The 19,570-nt window shown below is 42.6% G+C and overlaps 1 protein-coding gene across 1 annotated transcript in view; it reads left to right on the forward strand.

The window, feature by feature from the left end:
- The first annotated feature begins 602 nt into the window (after positions 1–602).
- TXNRD1 (thioredoxin reductase 1) overlaps positions 603–19,570 on the forward strand; it is an 88,887-nt gene continuing 69,919 nt past the window's right edge. The window contains exon 1 of the mRNA XM_049626719.1: positions 603–663. Coding sequence (XP_049482676.1) covers positions 624–663 — 40 coding nt within the window. The 5' untranslated portion in view covers positions 603–623. The remainder of the gene's footprint in view (positions 664–19,570) is intronic.

A 19,570-nucleotide genomic window follows, 5' to 3' on the forward strand; every position in this document is an offset into this window, starting at 1 on the left:
GTTGAGGTTTACTTGGCCAAAAAATAAATAATACTTTGACTATTGTAGGATGTGTTTTTTTTTTCTTCAGGGTTGCATGTATGTTTTGGAAATATGTTTTTTTTAATGTTTATTTATTTTGAGAGAGAGGGATAAAGAGTTCGTGAGCATGCACAAGCCGGGTGACGGGCAGAGAGGAGAGAGAGAATCCCAAGCAGGGGTTTAATCCCATGGAAATGTGAGGTCATGACCTGAGCTGAAATCAAGAGTCCATGCTTAACCCACTGAGCCCCTCAGACACCCCTGTTTTGGAAATATTTAGTATTCCAGTGTATTTTTAAACATGGTTAGTATTAAACCCATTTTATAATGGGGTAGACGGAGTCACTCCACATGTAAAATGTATTTTATGAAGCCATACAGGTGAATCATTGAGCATAGAGTAGAGTCAACAGACTTCAAATACCCATTAAGTATCGTTACTGTCAACAGGGAGAATCTTGTGGGTTGCATAAAAATGGGCTGGTAAATTTGCAAAGGAGAGGGCTGATTAAGAGGAAAGTAAAAAGCTGGATAAAAGCCTTTTTTTTTCTTTTGCCTTATTCTCCCTCTTGTTTTTCCAGGTAAAGAAGTTATTTAAGTCCATGTGTGTTCCTTATTTTTTGCTCGAACTTGATCAAGCAGGTAAGATTCTGCTTAACATGGAAATTATATCTGCTGTCTGTATATTTTATTTAATCTGTTTTGTCTGGCTTTTATTTTTCTCCTTTGAGGTTTGTATTGTTTAGTGAGCTCTCACCTGTTGATTCCTCTTTTTGACCATTTAGCCAAGCCACTCCCTGGGACTACTCGTATTTGCCTGTAGTCTACCTAGGTTGTAACCTTGGTATGAGTTTCCTGTTGTTGAAATCATTCTTCCTATTAACCTTGAGTTTAGTTACAGGTACAGTATGTACTGGTTTCATGGTAACTTTATTATTTTTACAAATTTTCCACCTTTCAAATACCAAATAGTATTTGAAAATAAAAGAGACTCCGCTAGAGAGAGAGACATGGTAATTGAGATAGAAAGCTCATTTCTGGGTCGGGAGGAAGGAGGTAGTTGTGGGGCAGGAAACTATTCTTTGATCCTTCTAAAGACAGATTCCCCGACACAGAGAGCGTCCCACCCACTGAGTGCCTGTGCTTCATGGGGACTATTCTGGGCTTGTATTAAAATTCATTAATCCTCACAAGAACTCTACAAGGAACATATCCACATTTTACAGATGAGGAAATTGAGTTCCAGGGAAGTTAAACAACTTCCCTAAAGTCATATAAGTAGTGGAGCTATGATTTGGACACAGCCTTGTTTAGTTTCAAAGTCTGTGTTCTTCCCATAATACCGTGTTGTCTGTCTCCCCTCATATGATAGCATTTCTGTTCCAGAAGAACAAGGAAAGTTCTTGCCCCTAATACTCCATAGTCTATAGAAGGAAACCCCAATAATTAAAATTTCATCTGGGTCAAAAAGTAGCCTTTTAAAAATGTAAGTTTTCCTGGGAGAGTTAAGTCAACTTGCAACTTGGTGTGAATCAGGAAACCTACAACAAACTAACTAAACTAACAAGATAAAACAAATGAACATGTCTGTTAAGGATGGGGAAAGTACGGGAGGTAACAGTGGAGGAGGATGGGTATGACAGAGGTACCAGGTGCCCCAAAGGGGGGCATGAGTCGGACGGCACAGAGTATGACAAAGGTGCCACGGGTGGATGGCAAGTTAGTAAAGGCATTTTAATTCTGGCAACACTAATCAGACAGGAAGCTCTTTCCCCTTACCGAGGAAGTGTCCGTGGATCTACGGATCACAGCTGGGCGCTCCCACTCACCCCTCGGTAAAGTCCCACCTTAAGAAAACCTGAAGTATATGAGTCGGGACAGGTTTGGCCTGAACCAGCTTCTGTAGTCGAAGGACGGGAGCCTGAAGCAGCTTCTGTAGTCGAAGGACGGGAGCCTCGTGCTGGGTGAGGGAATTGGTGATCTCTGGGTTTTCGCTTACCGCTTCATCACACATAAGAAGCTGTCTTCCTTTTCGTGCTGACTTACTGGCTGCGCAGCTTGCGGGAACAGATCAGGATTTATGGAGCCAGGCAGCGTTTCTCAAAATGTCTGCACACCCCTGGGGATGCCTGTGATCTTTTGGAGGTCCTCAAGGTCAAAACTGTTTTCTAATAACGTTTAAGATGTTATTTACTGTTCTACCGTTTTGACAGTTTCGTTGACGGTGCAAAAGCAGTTGTGGGTAAAACTGCTGAAGTTTAGCATGAACCAAACTTCACAAGTACCACCAGATGGTACTAGTTTCCATTATAGTCTTTGCCACCATACTCATAATAAAAGAAAATGGCCATTTTACCTAAGATTGTTCTCGATGAGGTAGGGAAAATCATTGCCTTTGTTGAATCTCAACCGTTTGAGCAGACATCTTTTCATATTCTGTGTGACGAGGAAAGTACGCATAAAGTGATTTTGCTGCCATGAAGCATGATGGTTGTCTCCAGGAGAAGCACTTGTGCACCTCGTAGTTTGCACTGCAAACTGAACTGGCTGCTTTTCTCAGGGAACACCAGGTGTACCTTAAAGACTGACTGACAATCAAATTATTCAAATTATTTGGATTATTCATACCAGGGCATTTAGGAAACATCTCTCCCCAAATGAACAAGGCAAGGCAGTCACTTCAGGGAGAACTACTGATCGTATTTGTTGCCCATGATACAATTTGGGCTTTCAGATGAAAATCAGAATCTTAGAAGTTGTACCTGGCATGTGAGCTCAGTAGCTTTTTGGGACTTAAAGATTTTTCTGATGAAGTTCGATGTAACAATCATGAATCTAATTATTTTGATATTGTGTATTGAAATATGTCAGCATTTAGAAAATCTGTATACATTAGTGAATGACTGTTTTCTGAATGATCAATGTTTGATCTTACAAAGTTGTTCATGGGTAAAAGAGCCATTCAGAGTTCAAGATACTCCAATGGTTTTTAATGTGACAGAGTATGAAACCTCATGCATCTGCTTTCGGATTCCACGTTGCAACTTACCTTTAATCAACTATTACTTGTTGAGTTTTGGTGTAGTATCAAGGAATATCTGCAATTATCTGAAAAATCTATTAAATATTTCTCCTTTTTTCCAACTCGTTGTCTTTGCGAGAGTGGTTTTTTTTTTCGTATGCTTCTACTGAAACAATATATTGCAATATATTGAATGCAGAAGCAGATAGGAGACTATAGCTGTCTTCAATTAAACCAGATAGACAAAAGTTTGCAAAAATGTAAAATAATGCCAACCTTCTCAATATTTTTTTGTTTTGGAAAATATAGTTATTTTAAAAGTATGTTATTTAAGTTAACATGTAATGGGTTTATGAATATTTTAAGAGAATAAATAAATACTTTTAAAATATGTCAGTTTTCATTTCTAATGTGGTAAGTATTGATAGCTATAACCCATATAAACAGAAATTCTTTGGAGTCCTCAATAATTATTTAAGAGTATAAAGGGCAGGGCGCCCAGCCGGCTTAGTCTGTAGAGCATGGGACTCTTGGTCTTGCAGTTATGAGTGTGAGCCCCGCGTTGGGTGTGGAGCCTACTTTAAAAAAAAAAAAAAAAAAAGAACTTATATTAAAAAAAAGAGTATAAAGGCATACTGACACCAAAAGTTTGACATCTTGAGTACTAAGGCAAGTAGGACGTAAGAGTGTTAATCTAAGAACTTTGGATTCTATGTGATTTACTTGTCCTTGGCATAGGAAGAACACTGCTCAGCACGTGCTGGGCCTCAGACCCAGCCACACAGGAGAGATACGTGGTCAGGTCCGTGTCTTTAAGAAGCTGGGGATTGCAAAGCTGGACTGGGCTCGTGTGGTCTCTAAGTGCTGGTTTTGTGAAGGAATCGCTTCCATGAGGAACCCTCCACAGGCATTATTTTCTCACCTGTGTTGGCTACCTAATCACAGTGCCTGGAGCACAGCAGGTTCTCAAAGAGCCAGGGGGTCATTGGTGGGCAGGGGTATTCAGTATAGAATCAGGCGGGTGCTTTTCTTCATCCAGCGTGTTTATTGAGGACTTGCTGTGTACTCAGCGCTGGAAGTGGAGTAGGGAACTGTGCTCTTGCAAAGTTAGACTTGCTTTGTGTGCCCCCCCCCCCCCCCCAGCAAGCCTCCTCCGCTGCTTGTAGAGTTGATGTCTGTGGCAGCCGGCGCAGGGTGCCGCCTAACCGGACTGGCACTGGAGCGGCTCTTCGGAGGTCCTGATGGCAGTGGTATCATCTGTCAAGGAAAATCGGGAAGGAAAGCTGTGCTGCCAGGAGCCTGCCCTGCCACCCTGACAGTTCCTTCTTCCCTCTTCTGGGGTGGCTTTCGGACCAGTCTGTACAAATTAAGGTTATTATTTGAGAACAGCTGTCCAGATCCACTCAGATCTCCCAAGATGGGTGTTGGAGAGAGAAGAGCTCAGCACCCTGGAGGCACGTGTTAGTATTTGTGTGTGGGCGGTGGTAATGGTCATAGATGCCATCCTCCCTGTGCCAGAGGCTTATGCGTGTCCTCCTACTTAATCTTCCAAATGCCGTCCGTGAGGTCCTGAGTGATATCACCTTCTTATGATGAGGAAACGAGGCTTGGAAAAGTACTCACATAGAGGAGAGTTGGCTTGCTGGTGAACCCACTGGTAATTCCTGGTGCCTCCCTTCGGTTTCCTCTGACTGCCTCCTCAGAGCCCTTCATGACTCACCCTCCCTCCTTATGTATGATGTTCGTGGTATTGATACTATGATCCGTGTTCCTGGATGTGACGGTGGCTGGTTTAACCGGAGGTTGTGCAAGCTGCCCCCGTGACGGTTGCGCCTCAGCTGCCCCTGTGGACGAGCTGCCACTCACAGGGCTTGGTGCTCTATGAAGCCTTGTATCGTGGCTTGGGTATCTGCCCAGGGGCTTTGATCCGAGGAACAGACATCGGTGTCATCATCTTCACGTGGTCTGGTAGCTGCTGCCATATTCTTCACCCGTCGGCGTGGGAAACAGATAGAAGGTTTGAGAGGACTTGTGTGACAGTCTGCCAGAAGTGAGTATCGGGATGCCATATGTCACTCACTGGCTCAGAGGTTCCGATGTGTATCATCCTTGCCCCCGGCTGCCTATAGAGGGCACGGCTTTAATGCCTTTGCCGAGAGGGAAAGGAACAAACATTCGAGTTATATTGATGAACTTTTTAAAATTTTTTATCTTTTTATTTTTTTTTATTTTTCTTGATGAACTTTTTTTTTAATGCCTGTGTTTCACATCTCTTACTTAATCCTCACAGTGACCTTGTGAGGTTGCTGGATTTAACTCTGCTTTATGAGTGAGGAAGCAGATACTCAGCATTTTAGTAACTTGCTCAGTGTTGCTGCGTCAAGCCCAGGCCTGTCTGATTCCCCAGCTGCCTCTCCAGGGGTTGCTGTTTTTAAACAAATAAGAACCCCTTCAGAGGTACCATAAGGAACATGGTACCCTAGACTAGCTCAGACCATAGGGAACCCCATCAGGGGTACCCCAGGCTAGCTCAGACCTTACCACTTGGGTATTGATGTTTATTCATTCAACAGATGTGTTTGGGCACCTATGTATGTACTAAGCACCGATGGAGAAAAAAGATGAGGAAGGCACAGTCTCATTTTTTAAGGTCATTCTATTTGTTCCCATCTGCCTCCCCTCTAATTTCAGTGTGATCCAGTGTCTGGAAAGGCTGCAGGATCACAGAGTGCTTGTGACAGCATGTTGGACAGGTGTTTTCCTGGTGGGAAAAAAGGGGCGAGTGAGGAATTCATAGCTGTAGACAAAACAAATGAGAAAACATCATGGCTTGTTTATTTAGATTGAATCTAGTAAGGAGTGCCTGGCAGAGAGAATGATGAGAGATAAAAGTGGAAAAGTAAAGAGGCTTTGTGCTGTAGGGAGTGGGGATCCATAGAAGGTTGTTCTGTTTATTTTATGGATGCGGCTTAAAATGTTCTTTAGGCATTTTGATTTTGCCTGTAAAAATGTTCATTTTAGAGAATTTGCAGAATGCAGTAAAATGAAACACAAAGGGCACATGTAGTTATATCCAGAGAGAACCACTGTTATTGTATATGTTTTATGTATCCTATGTTCTGTTTTATTATTTAAAAATATTTTTGCATGTTATTAAAAGTTATTAATGATTTTCTCAGTTGATATAAAATATTCCATACAATACTTTTATTTAGCCATTCCACTATGGTTGGATAAATAGTCTGTTGCCAGTCTTATTTGCTATTATGGAATAATAGGTTAGAAATATTTTTCTCTGTACCTAAAGTTTTTGTTGTATTTAGAATTCTTTTCATAAGACAGATTACCAGAATGGATATCTGAATCAGAGTATTAACATTTCTAAATTTCTAGAGCCTTTTAAATGATGTGTGCTAATTGATAATTGCACGAATTCAATCAGTTTTCCCCATAGTTAGTGGGTGTTAAGAAATGATAAGAACTTTTTTTTTAATATTCTTTTTTAAAAAAGTTATTTATTTATTTTGAGACGGAGAGAAAGAGAGAATGCTGGAGAGGCAGAGAGAGAGGAAGAGAGAGAGAATTACAAGCAGGCTCCACACCATCAGCATGGAGCCCCATGCAAGAGCTCGAACTCCTAGACCTGGGAGGAAATCGAGAGTTGGATGCTTAGCTGACTGAGCCACCCCAGTGCCACATGATAAGAGCTTTTTCAAACTTATTGTTTGCCAATTTGAGAGGTAAAAAAAAATGTGGCTTTATTTTAATTTGTATTTCTTTGATATTAATGAGGCAGTTTTTAAAAGATCTGAATTATATTTCCTTTATTGTACTCAGTTATCTGAATTGTCTGTTCATGTTCCTTATGGAATAATAATAATAATAGCAAGAAACCCTTTTATGGTAATATCGATGAGCCACTGCCCTAAGCACTTCAAATGTTAACTATTTTAATCACAGAGTTCTGTGAAGCAGATATTGCTATCTCCATTTCACAGATGAGGAAACGAAGGCACAAAGAGACCAGGTAACTTGCTCATGGTCATACAAGCAGTAAGTGATACAGCTGGAACTTGAAATCCAGGGAATCCAGCTCCAAAGGCTAGGCTCTTAATGCTGAACCGTGCTTTGATCTAAACTGTGCTTATGATCTTGTAGGTCACGGTGTTCCTCACTAACTTCTGTACATACACCCCCCGCCTCCGACCAGACTGCTTTTTACACCTGTTTTAGTGCTATTTGTGGAAATAACCACTGTGCTGATTGAACCAATTGTGTATGCTTTGCCCTTATGTGATGGATCAAGAGGATGGAGACCAGTGGTTATGTAGCATTCACATAAGAATCTGTACACATACACCTCTATTCAAGTAAATTGCTGTTTTGGAATGAATGCAAGGTAGGTAGGGGAAGCTGAGTATCTATTCAAGAAAACAACTCACACATGTTATGAAAGGATTTCTCTTAAATTTTTTTTTTTACATTTATTCATTTTTGAGAGACAGAGAGAGACAGAGCACAAGTGGGGAGACACAGAGAGGGAGACACAGAATCTGAAACAGGCTCCAGGCCCTGAGCTGTCAGCACAGAGCCCGGCGTGGGGCTCGAACTCACAAAACCGTAAGATCATGACCTGAGCCGAAGTAGGACGCTTAACCGACTGAGCCACCCAGGCGCCCGTGAAAGGACTCCTCTTAAATAAAGAAGTAGAAAATATATTTTTGTGTCACACAGACCTGGGTTCAAATCTGCACCAGGTAGGATGGGATAGTGTTGTTACTCTGTTTGCATTGTAAGGATTAAATAGGATAATGTTGAGATGCCCAGGTGGCTCAGTCAGTTAAGTGTCCGACTGTGGCTCAGGTCATGATTTCATGGTTCTGTTTGTGAGTTTGAGTCCCGCATCAGGCTCTCTGTGGTCAGCACAGAGCCCACTTTGGATCCTCTGTCCCCCTCTCTCTCTGCCCCTACCCAGCTCATTCTCTCTCTTCTCTCTGAAAATAAGTAAATAAACTTAAACAAAAAAATTGGATAATGTTTGACTCTTGAGTACAGAGAGCAAACTGGTAGTTGCCATAGAAGAGGGAAGGAGGTATGGGGATGGGTGAAATAGATAAAGGGGATTAAAACTATATTGGGCAATGTACAGCATTGTTGAATAATTATATGGTACACTTGAAATGAATATAACACCATATATTAATTATAATTCAATAAAAAATAAAAATAAAAAAATAGGATAATGTTTATAATGCATCTAACATCCTGTTTAATTAATGTCTTCCCAGTATACTCAGATATGAAAAAGTTAGATTTAGATTAAGCTTTTTATTTATTTATTATTTTTTAATGTTTATTCTTGAGAGAGAGAGAGACAGAGACAGAACATGAGTGGAAGAGGGGCAGAGAGAGAGGGAGACCCAGAATCTGAAGCAGGATCCAGGCTCTGAGCTGTCAGCACAGAGCCCGACATGGGCTTGAACCCTCAAACTGCGAGATCATGACCTGAGCCGAAGTCAGATGCTTAACTAGCTGAGCCACCCAGGCGCCCCTAGATTAAGCTTTTTATAAAGCAAGATAAAACTCTCTTTAATTGCCAGATATACATTCTAGTCAAGTGTTGATTCTTTTCATTCTTTGAACAATATTTGAGGGCCTGCTCTCACACATAAATGACATGAGTTCTGTCTTTCATGGGCCCATTATCTATTGTGCATCATTAGTCATAGTCACCACAAGTAGAGGGCTCTTTGCTCCTCTGGGCCTTTGTTTCCTTATCTGTAAAGTGGGGATTCAATGAGAATGTATGTAAAATGCCTAGCACTGTTCTTGATATACAGTCAGTGCTTAGGGCAAGCTGCTAACTCATGTAATATTATGCAGCCATTAAAAAAATGACTCACATAGAGTTTTTAATAGCATGGGGGAATTTTCTGTACCATAATGTTTAATGAAAAAAGCCAAGAGTTTAAAATCGATTTTACAGAATAGTTCTGTCTTGCTTTTAACAGTATAGGAAAAGGACTAGAAAGAAATACACAAAATATGAATAATCCCTCAAATGTTTTTGTGCATCTATCTTGCCAGTGTAATAGACACTGAAGAAATACAGGCTAATAAAATCTGGTTCTTCGTCAGGGAAAAGTTTTGATAAGGGAGACATTCACAACCCAGTGTGGGATGAAGTGGAGGAAGAAGTCAAACCCGCCGCTTTGATTTCTGCAATGAAGATTGGAGGACGGTGGTAGCATTCGTTAAGAGAAGAGACAGGATTTAGACCAGGGAAGATGGTGAATTTGGTGTTGGACATGTGATGATTGTCCAATATGGATAGTAGGTATGTAGGTCTGGGCGAGCGGAAGGTATAGATTTGGGAGCGTTTGAACCACAGGTGAGGTGAAGAAGAACACTCAGGGAAAGTCTGTGGAGTGAAACGGGAGCCTTAGATCTTGACTGCATCTGGATGGTGAGATTTGGAATGGCTTTTCTTCTTCCTTTGCTTTCTTTCTTTCTTTCTTTTTAAAATTTCCTATAGGGACACCTGGGTGGCTCAGTCAGTTAAGCGTCTGACTTTGGCTCAGGTCATGATATTGCGGTTTGTGAGTTCGAGCCCCACATTGGGCTCTATGCTAATAGCTCAGAGCCTGGAGCCTGCTTTGGATTCTGTGTCTCCCTTTCTCTCTGCCCTCCCACTGCTCATGCTCTGTCTCCCTCTCTCTCAAAAATAAATAAACATTAAAAAAAGTTTTAAAAATCCTATAATGTGAATGTGTTTCCTACAATGCAACATAAGTGTCTTATGATTAGTTAGGATTAGGTTTGGCCACATGTGACAGGAGACCCAAAATGACAGTGGCTGATACTAGACATAAGCTCATTTCTCCCTCACTTAAAAGAAGTTGAGATAGAGGCAGTCTGTCCAAGGCTTGCATGGTACTCCACAGTGCTGGATCCAATGTTGAGTCTACCTGTGTTCATGTTCCACAGTCCTCAGCAGTTGTCTTCCATTTTATGTTCCAAGATGGGGGTCCAAATTTTGGCCATCGCTTGAAAGAAGAGCTGAAGGAGGGCATGTCCTTTCCACTCGAGAACATATCCTGAAAGTTGCACTTGATATTTTGCTTATGTTGTATTGGCCAGAATTTGGTCACTTAGTCATATATGTGTGCTGAAAGGAGACGGGGAAATGAAACCTTTATTTTGGGAGTCAAGTGCCCAGTGAAAAGCCAAGAGTCCAGTTAGTGATGCTAATAACATCTTGGGTTTGCCTACAGAATAGCTGAGGTTGGTTCATCTGAAGATAATGATAATAATTTCCATATAAACCATGCATTTGTCTCCTATTTATTTATTTTTTTTATTTTGTAAATGTTTTATTTATTTTTGAGAGAGAGAGTGTGTGGGGGGGAGGGGCAGAGAGCTAGGGGGACAGGATCTGAAGCGGGCTCTGCACTGATAGCAGTGAGCCTGATGCGGGGCTCAAACTCACAAGCTGTGAGATCATGCCCTGAGCTGAAATCAGGCGCTCAACCGACTGAGCCACCCGGGTGCCCCTTTCTCCTAGTTAAATCATAAGTATAGAGGCACCATACTATGGTTATTGTATAATAGTAGTGAGCTGGCAAATACTTTGCTGTCTTAGGAAGACCAGTGACTGAACAGTGACTGAACAATGACTGAACTAGAGGCCTAGTCAACTAACGTAATGGTTAGCATTGAATCATATCAAGGGGAGTAGGAGGTAGTCCAGCCTTACGCATTGCAATACAGCATCAAAAGAGTTTCTGAGATTATTGAAAGATTATTACAGATATTGTGGATCTGTAGATTAGGAAGTTCAGAAACATTTTGGTGGAGAACTACAATGTTCTCATTTATCTTTACAGTGGAAAAGTTGGTCTTAATACATCTACGGTGGTAAATGAGACATAGATCACTCTCAGTTCAAATCAGGGTCTGGAGTGCGGGTTGCCAACCGGGAAGATCCAAGGCCACTTCATGAGGTGACTGTAGCCCTCCACCAATGACTTGTAGTCATCAACTGTCTTGGGATTCTGGAATTTTGGCACTTGGGGAAATTAGAGAGGGATCTTCTTCTTGGTATCAACTACCTAATAGGGTTTAAAATTTAGAAACTAACAGTGGTAATAAACTGTATGGCTGTTCTTTCATAGGATCTAAAAGCTATGGATCACTATTAATGAGTACTCACACAACCCCTTGGCTGGCGGTAAGGGTGGCTGATCTCCAGTTTTTTCAGACGAGACATCCGAGAGTTGATTGCAACTCTTCTTTAGAGCCTGTATCTCCCAAGGTTCTGCTGGCCAGTGGTTTTCGACATTAAAAACATTTTCTTTCCTCTAGAATTGAAATAAGATACCAAGAGACCTAAAACAAGTAGAGCGCGGAAAGAGAATATTTCTGCATGTTCTATTATATGTACATTATGTGTATACGTACATACAATACAAAATGTTTTTTAGAAGTTCTCATGTCCTTTCCATTTCATTTAGCAAGTTGTTTAAGGAAATTACATTTTTCTTCCGGCAGATAAAGCACAAGTTTTGAGTAATGGGGATAGATAAGTACGGAAAAAGGTGTGCTTAGCCACAGACTGCTAATTAAAAGAAAAATGAATAGGTTGCCCCCTTGAATTAAGCTTTTAATGGCATCTAGTGTAACACATTGTTGCCAGTGAATAAGTAATTTGTCAAAGGAGAAAATCCAAACTCTTAGCCGCTCTGTGGTCTTCCTAGATTTACACCATGCATAAGGACATAATGATGATAATAAGTTGGATATTGAGTACATACCACATTCTGAGCCCTTTATATCTACTTACTCATCTGATTTCCACTGCCACCACATGAGGTGTAGTCACTATATTTATCACCATTTATAGCTGAGTGAATTGAGGCAGAGAGATAACAGAGCTCGCCTAAAGGCATGCATCTTGTCTGCAGTCAAGCCAGGCTATGTGACTTCAGAGGAGATTCTCATGACTATTGGGCCATACTGCTTGTCAGTAGAAAGCTGGATGAGGCTGTGGGGTCGGTCAGATGTTTACAAAAGAGTAGACCTGGGCATGTTTGAAGGCAGAAGGGCTTGAATAGTCCTGGATATAAATAAGATAGGGAGAGGATGTTTAAGGGATGTGGGGTCTCCTAACACCACTTGGAATTGGAATAGGTTGTGGGGCTCTGGTAAAGGTGTGCTGTAGCAGAGGTAGAACAATCCTTATCCTTCTGAGGTTGCAGTCAAGTCCAAGAATAGAGAAGTGCAGTGAAGAGGAAATGTAGGAGGGGAAGGAGCTTGTACCTGATGACCTTGAGCTTCAGGGGGTGTGTTGGAGCTGCTGCTACCGGCTCAAGACAGCCGTAGTTAAACATTGAGGAATTTTGCAAGCAGGCTGATAGCTTGAAATCAGCCAAAGCGGGAGTACTTGTATCACAGAAATTGACAAATTCGGACTCCCCCCACCTCTCCTGTGCAAGCTGGTTTACAAGAACACCTTTGACTCTCTTCGCTCGCATTTGAAAGCCTGCTCTAGTGCCAGCCTACCATGGGAAAGGCACTGTGTGAAGAATATTGTAGTGGAGAGAGAAGACTATGAGATGGCAATCCTGTACTAGCTGTCAGACCTGGCTTGGGTCACTCACGTAACCTTGGTTTACTCATCTGCAAATGGAAATGGTAATACATATCCCAGAGCATTACTGCATTGATTAATGAGAGAACATAAAGGTCCTGGCACAGAGGTGCTCAATAAATGAGTGTTCTACGCATGGCAGACATATAAACAGACAGTTGTGATGTAGCTTGATGTGAGAAATAAAGGAGTGACTAGTTCCATGTTTGGTCAAAGAAGGCGTTGCAGAGATCATGGTCCTCCCTGCAGGATTTCGAAGTTTTCAGGGCAGATGTTTCATGGATGAAGTCTACCCTGGTCTTTGTCAGAAAGCCAGTGCGTCTTTTGGTGTGTGTCCCTATAGCATGATGCTTTCGCCTCTTTCTGGCTCCTACCTCACTATATATTATTACTGAATTGTGAGGCAAACAATGGATTTATATCCTTACTCCAACACAGCTCTTTTGTGACCTTTGGCAAGATTCGTAACTTCCTGAAATTTCAGTTTTTCATATGGTGTAACCTTAAGGTGATTTCGGAGGATTAACTGAGAATGTAGGGAAATGAACCAGACACTTAGCTGCATTGTGAACCTAAAGTGAATTCAACATATATTGATAGTTTCATCTCTGCTTATGCTTCTGCATCTCATGCAGAAACCATTTCTTTCCTACAGCTGTGCCTTTATACGTATTGCTCCCTCTGCCTAGAAAAAATTCTGTTCAAGACATAGAACAGCATTGTGGTAATTGCCAAGGACCGGGTGTCAGTCTCAGCTCTGCCGATTGTTAGTTAGGTGGCCATGGACAAGATAATTATCTTTCTATACCTGAGGGGTTTTTCAGCAAGCACAGAAACATTCTCAGGTATTTCTCCCACTCCCATTACTTTTACCTTCACTATTCCTCAGATCACTTGCTTTGTGAGGCCTTCCCCAATTGTCCCACATCATTATTTGTTTTCCCTATTTGAAGTTGATGGCCCACCACATTTGAGCACCTACTATGTTTCAGGCACGCTCCTAGCCATATTACAGATATTATTTCATTCAGGCCACCCAAAGAGTTCTCATTCGTTATCCCCGCTACCCTCTGGGATGGATCAAACTAAAAGGGCAAATTCATCTCTGTAGGAGGGCTGAGAACCCCTGAGAGTTGCCATGTAAAGTCTTTTTTCCTTTCCTCTGAAAAAGATGGGATCCACAAATTAACTAGTATTATCTCCATTTTACAGATTGAGTCTTCCAAGAAATATTTATTGAGCTATTACTATGTGTGGGCACTGTTGTTGTTGTTGTTGTTGTGTGTGTGGACACTGTTTTAAGTACTGAGAACATTGTGGTGAGCATAAGTAATCCTGGACCCTGCCTACATGTGGCTACTTACATTTAAACAGATTAAACCTAAATAAAATAAAAACTTAAGATTTGCAGTTGCACCAGCCACATTTTAAGTGCTCAGTAATCACAGGTGGGTTGGACAGTGCTGATACAGAACATTTCATCATCACAGAAAATTCTGTTGAGCTGTGCTGTTCTAGGGGGAGGCCGACATTGATCAAATAATCGTCTATAAAAATATAACCGCAGTTGTGATAAGTAGCAGGCAGAAAGAATGCATGGTAACACAGGAGCACCTCATTGGGGGATTTGACCCATGTGGTAGTTTCCTCGGGGAAGGCATGCTTGTTCTCAGATCTGATGAACGGCTGGGAGTTAGCAAAGACCTGTGGTTAGGTAATTAAAGAGACTGAAAAAAGGCTAACGGCTGGGCTGTAGAGACGGAGGGCAGGTTTGGGTGAGATAAAGAGGTAGAAGGACCAAAGAGGGTCTTGTAGAAAGAGGATAAGGAAGCTGAGAGGCGGAGTAACTGGACAGTCTGGTCACTGATCGAGCCTGGGTTTGACTGAAGTCGACGCTGTGCAATGGATGCACATTCACAGGACTTTGCTTCTGTAATGACCTCCTCTTGCTCCTTTCCTCTTTGAAAATTGCCAAATTTCGCTCTACTAGATTGGTTTCTCAGCATAAAAACGTGCTATCGTAATTTCCTTCTTAGATAAAACTAAACAAAACACCCTCCTTGATCCTATGTTGCTCTTCAGCTACTTTCCCTCTTTTGTGTTTTTATACCAAAACTCCTTCAAAGAGTTGGCAGTCCTCACTACCTTCATGTCCTTTTTTCTGTTTCTGGTTGAACGTCCTCTAATTAGGCTTTGTTTCCTCCATCGTTTTCATAAAAATCAACAACGACTGACTTCCATGGCTCGGTTTGTATCTTGTCGTTATTTCTCATCTAGTTGGTCTTCCTCCTTCGGGGAGCATTTCTTCACTGGCCTCTGAGACACCACATTCTCTTGGTTTCTCTCCCACCTCCCTCCAGTTTCTTCTCAGGCTCCTTTACTGGCCCCTTCTCCTCCTTTGCACTTTGCGTTCCTGGACCATCTTCATTTCCTTAAATATATTAACTCCCTGGGTAACTTCATCTAGTCCCACCTGTGAAGGTTAATTTTATGGTGCCCCGTCGTTTGACCAAACACCAGTGTAGACAGTTGCTGTGAATGTACTCTCTGATGTGATTAACGCTGAAAACAGTAGACTTTGAGGGAAGCAGATTATCCTTCATAACATGAGTGGGCTTCATCCAATCAGTTGAAGTCCTTCAGAGAAAAGACCGAGGCCTCCTGCAGAGAAAGGAAGTGAGATTGCCTTTGGACTCAACACCGCAACATTAGGACCACTGGCCTTCCCAGCCTGTTGGCCTGTCCAGTAGGTTTAGGACTTGCTAGTCCTCACAATCCTGAGAGCCAGTTTGTTTCTCTCTGTCTCTCTATTTATATATTCTATTGGTCCCGTTTCTCTGGAGAACTAACATATACGGCATTAAATGTCTTTTATATTTGACTCCCAGATTCTTATTTCTTGCTCTGACTTCTCCCGTGAACTCCAGATTTGCATACTGAGCATCTCCATTCAGATGACAACAGGTCTCTCAAACCAGTGTGGGATCTGTCCCCAACTACTGCTTTCCACCTGCCCCACTCCTATCTTTCCTCCCCCTCCCTGGGTGTTCCCCCTTTCCATTCCACAGTGCCCCCATTCACCCAGTTGCGAAGGCTAAAACTCCTTAGTCATCATCGATTGTTCTCCTTCTTTTACCTTCCTTATTCCACCCATCGGCAGCATTTATGAGCTTTACTTTCAAATATCTCTTCTCACCTCCTAATCCAAGCCTTCGTTGTCTCTGGCTCGGACCACAACAGCGACCTCCCAGCGGGTCTGTGTTTCTCCTAAGTCCCTACCCACCCTAGTCGATACCACACACAGCAGAGCAATCCTTCTAAGATACAAACTAGCTGATTTCCATCTCCTTGCTTGTGACACTTTGGCTTCTTATTACATTTACAATGAGATCCAAAGTCCTATGGCCTTTGGGTTCTGACCTCTGGCTACGCCTCTGGCTTCACTACCTGCCATTTTCTTCCTTGTTCACTGAGCTTTAGACACACTGCTTGCTTCACAGTTCTTCAGACAAGTCAAGCAGGCTTCCAGCTTAGGGCTTTAGTACTTCTTGTTTTCTTCTTCCTCTCCTTCCCCTTCTCCTCCTTCTCCTTCTTCTTCTCTTCCTTCTCTTCTTCTTCCTCCCCCTCCTCCTCCTTTTTAAAAGATTCTTATTTTTAAGAACTCTCTACGCCCAACATTGGGGCTTGAATTTACAACCCGAGATTAAGAGTCCCATGCTTCACCCACTGAGCAAACCAGGGCCCCCTAGTACTTCCTGTTCCTTTGCTTAGAAAGATTCCCCCCCCCCGCCCCCCATAAATCTTGCTCCCTCCTTTCATTCTGGTCTCAGCTCAAGTGCCATATTCTTAGATCTTTCTTGACCTCCCTACCCTACTTTCTTCTTCTTCAGGGTACAAAGAATTCTTTCAAAGCTGTTTTTTTCCCCCCTGTGAAGGGGAACAATGAAATGGGGTAGTAACTATGATGGTTGGGTCCAGGGGGTCATGGGAGACTTTTTTTTTAAATGTGAAAACTACCATGTGTATGATGTTGGGAATTATCGGGTAGAGAAGAAGAAACTGATGATGCCAGAGAGGGAGGCTAATTTCAGGAATGAAGTTATTGAAGACTGAGAAGGCAAGAAGAGATGAGAATCTGTACACAGGTGGAGTACGCTTCGTTAAATGAGGGTGAAGGCAGGGAGTATGGCAGCTTGGTGGTTGAGTTCTGACTGATTCTGTTTTCTTAAAGAAGAAAGCAAGCAAGTCATGAGTCAATGGCAAGGCGTAGGTATATTAGAGGTTTGACAAAAGGGGAAGAAGTATGAAATATTGACTTTGGAAACTAGGAAAACAAGTATACCAGAGATGTAAAGGACTGCTGGGAAGCTTTGGGGACACATGGAAGTTTGTGGTCTTGACCTTAAAGTGAAATCACTTTTAAGTTCTGTTTTCTCCAGTGGTGTTTTGCTATGTAAGTAGGGTACAGAATATGTGGACAGCTGGGTTTAACAAGGGTGGGCCTTGCCAAGTCAGTACAATTGAGGAGTTTGGACTTTATTTTGAGGGTCCTATAGAGTGACAAGGTTTGAGCGGAGAAGAGTTGAGTGTCAGAAAGATTGTTCTAGCTCAATGTGGTGGTGTGTGTGTGAGAAACTTATTGTAGGAGGAACAATAGTTTAGTGCAATAGGACCCTTGATCTAATACCCCTAATAGATCTGTTTATAGTGTGCTTAGATGACAGTTCAGGAATGGAGAGGGTCTTTTCCAGCATTTTCTGAGTACTTACTATATGTAGCAGGTTCTGGGAAGACAAGATAAGTCAAACAAGGGTTTGCCTTCCTAAAGCCCTCTTGGATATACATGATTTATAATGATTTTTAGGTATTTGGGATCTCAGAATAGGGACAGAGCTATCAACACTGGGTGGGAATCAGGGAAGCCCTCCCAGAGGAGATGACATTTCAGATGAGCTTTGAAGGAATAGGCCTTAGGGAGGGTAGATTATTTTAGGCAGGGAATAACATGAGCTCAGTCAAGAGATGTAAGACATATGTCTGAAACAAATGCTGCGCGATGAGAAATGGTGGGAGATGAGGTACTTCTTCCACTGCCCGGAAACTAAATATAACTAAGGAGTTGGAGTTCTCTCTATTTTGTGACAAGGGTAAGGCATCTGGCCCCTTAATTGCAGCAAGAAAGGTTTGAAAGAAACATGAAGGTTTTTTTTTTTTTTTTAAGTGGCGATTTGTTTAACTTAAAAAAAACAACTACATGGAGCTACTCTACGTATTTGTGCTATAATTTGCTCACTTAAGAACAGTGTGAAGTTAAAATGCCTTATCTAGCCTTTTCTGGTATGCTATTCGAAGATACTAACTATGGCAACGCTGACCTGTCATATAAGGATCATAAAAATCAGTCCTTATCGCTTGCGTTTAGTACATTATTTCAAGTGAAATGATTTTAAAGTCCATCTCTATCTTGACCTTTGAAAGAAGCTGTAGGTTCTATACATCACAGGAATGAGGAGTTTATGTGCCTGGTTCATGGGACATTATCGTGTCGATTAACTGAGCTAAGGCATAGAAGACAGTTAACAGAGGTGGGCACAGCAGCCAGGAGGAAATGTTGTTTTCCACCTGGGAGCCCTGGCTTCTTTCCCTCTCCTTTGCTCCTTGTTTCCTGGACACCTGTGCTAGACCCATACTCTGTTCTAAGGACCCCAGAACAGGTGAGGCACACACTTAGGCAAACAACTACCATGCAAGGAGAGTGCCTCCATTCATGTGCGTCGTGAGTGTGTGTATGTGTGTTTGCACAAGTGCGTGTGTGTTCACCAAGCCTCCAACCGTGCCTTGGAATGAACTCAAAGGAGGGAACTGTGGTTGCCTGCCACCTCAGAGACGGTGTGGTTTCTCGCAGCCTTCAAAAAACAACAACCCTTTCACCCCTGTGTGCTTCAGTCGGCCAATATCCAAAGCGGTGGGAGAGACATTCATTCATTCATTTATTTATTCAGCAAATATTCCTACTTCCCTACTGATCCAAGGTGCTGAGTAAGAATAGGAGTAAGAGCAGGAAGTATGAGAGAGCATGGCTCACTTGGGCAGCTGCAGGTGGCTTGGCATGACTGGAGTTAAATATGCTGTTTTCCCTAAAACAAACGTGACAACCCAAAACCTGAGTGGGTTAAGGAGGAAGGACGTAAGGGGAAGTTATGTGTTGGTGAGAATTTGTCACTTTTCAGGATTAGTCAGAATGGACTAGATGTTTCTTTTAAAAGCCTGGTAATTTCCTTTAGAGAACTGCCAGACTGACAAGTCCATTAGGCTAGGGCAAAGGGTCCCAAACTTTGCTGTTCACTAGAATCACCCAGGGAGTTAAAAACAAAAACAAAATCCCCTCGGATGCCCGCCCCGGTCACACCTAATACCCATTCACCCAGAATGTCTGGGGGTGGGAGTGAGGCGTGGGTGTTCTTCAAGATCCTCTCGTGATCACAATGGGCAGCAAAGTTCCCGAGTCACTGCCTTAGGGGACGGTCCAGTTTTGCTTAATTAAAACACACTTCTCTCTGCGCTCTGGTTCCAAACATTCTTACGTTGTTTTTGCTCTTTCCTTGGGTTGGGGGCGCTCTGAGCAGGAAGAGGATGTGGTGTCACCCAATTAGGAGGTCTCGCTTCGCTAAGCCCGTTGGCGTAGTCGCCAGGGCTGCACCGGAGTGGATTTCTGCTTTGTCATTCTGACTCTGGCGGCCCGGCCGCCCGCTCCGAGCAGGGCGTGGCTTCTCGTGGCAGCGGGGAGCCCGCCACCCTTCCCCTCGGTTCGCAGCAGTCCCTCGCAGTGTCTCCGCAGTGCCTCCGAGCGGAAGGTGGGGGGCCGCCCTCCAGAAGAG

The sequence above is a fragment of the Panthera uncia genome, chromosome B4 (genome assembly GCF_023721935.1).
Source record: "Panthera uncia isolate 11264 chromosome B4, Puncia_PCG_1.0, whole genome shotgun sequence".
NCBI classification, from domain to species: Eukaryota; Metazoa; Chordata; class Mammalia; order Carnivora; family Felidae; genus Panthera; species Panthera uncia.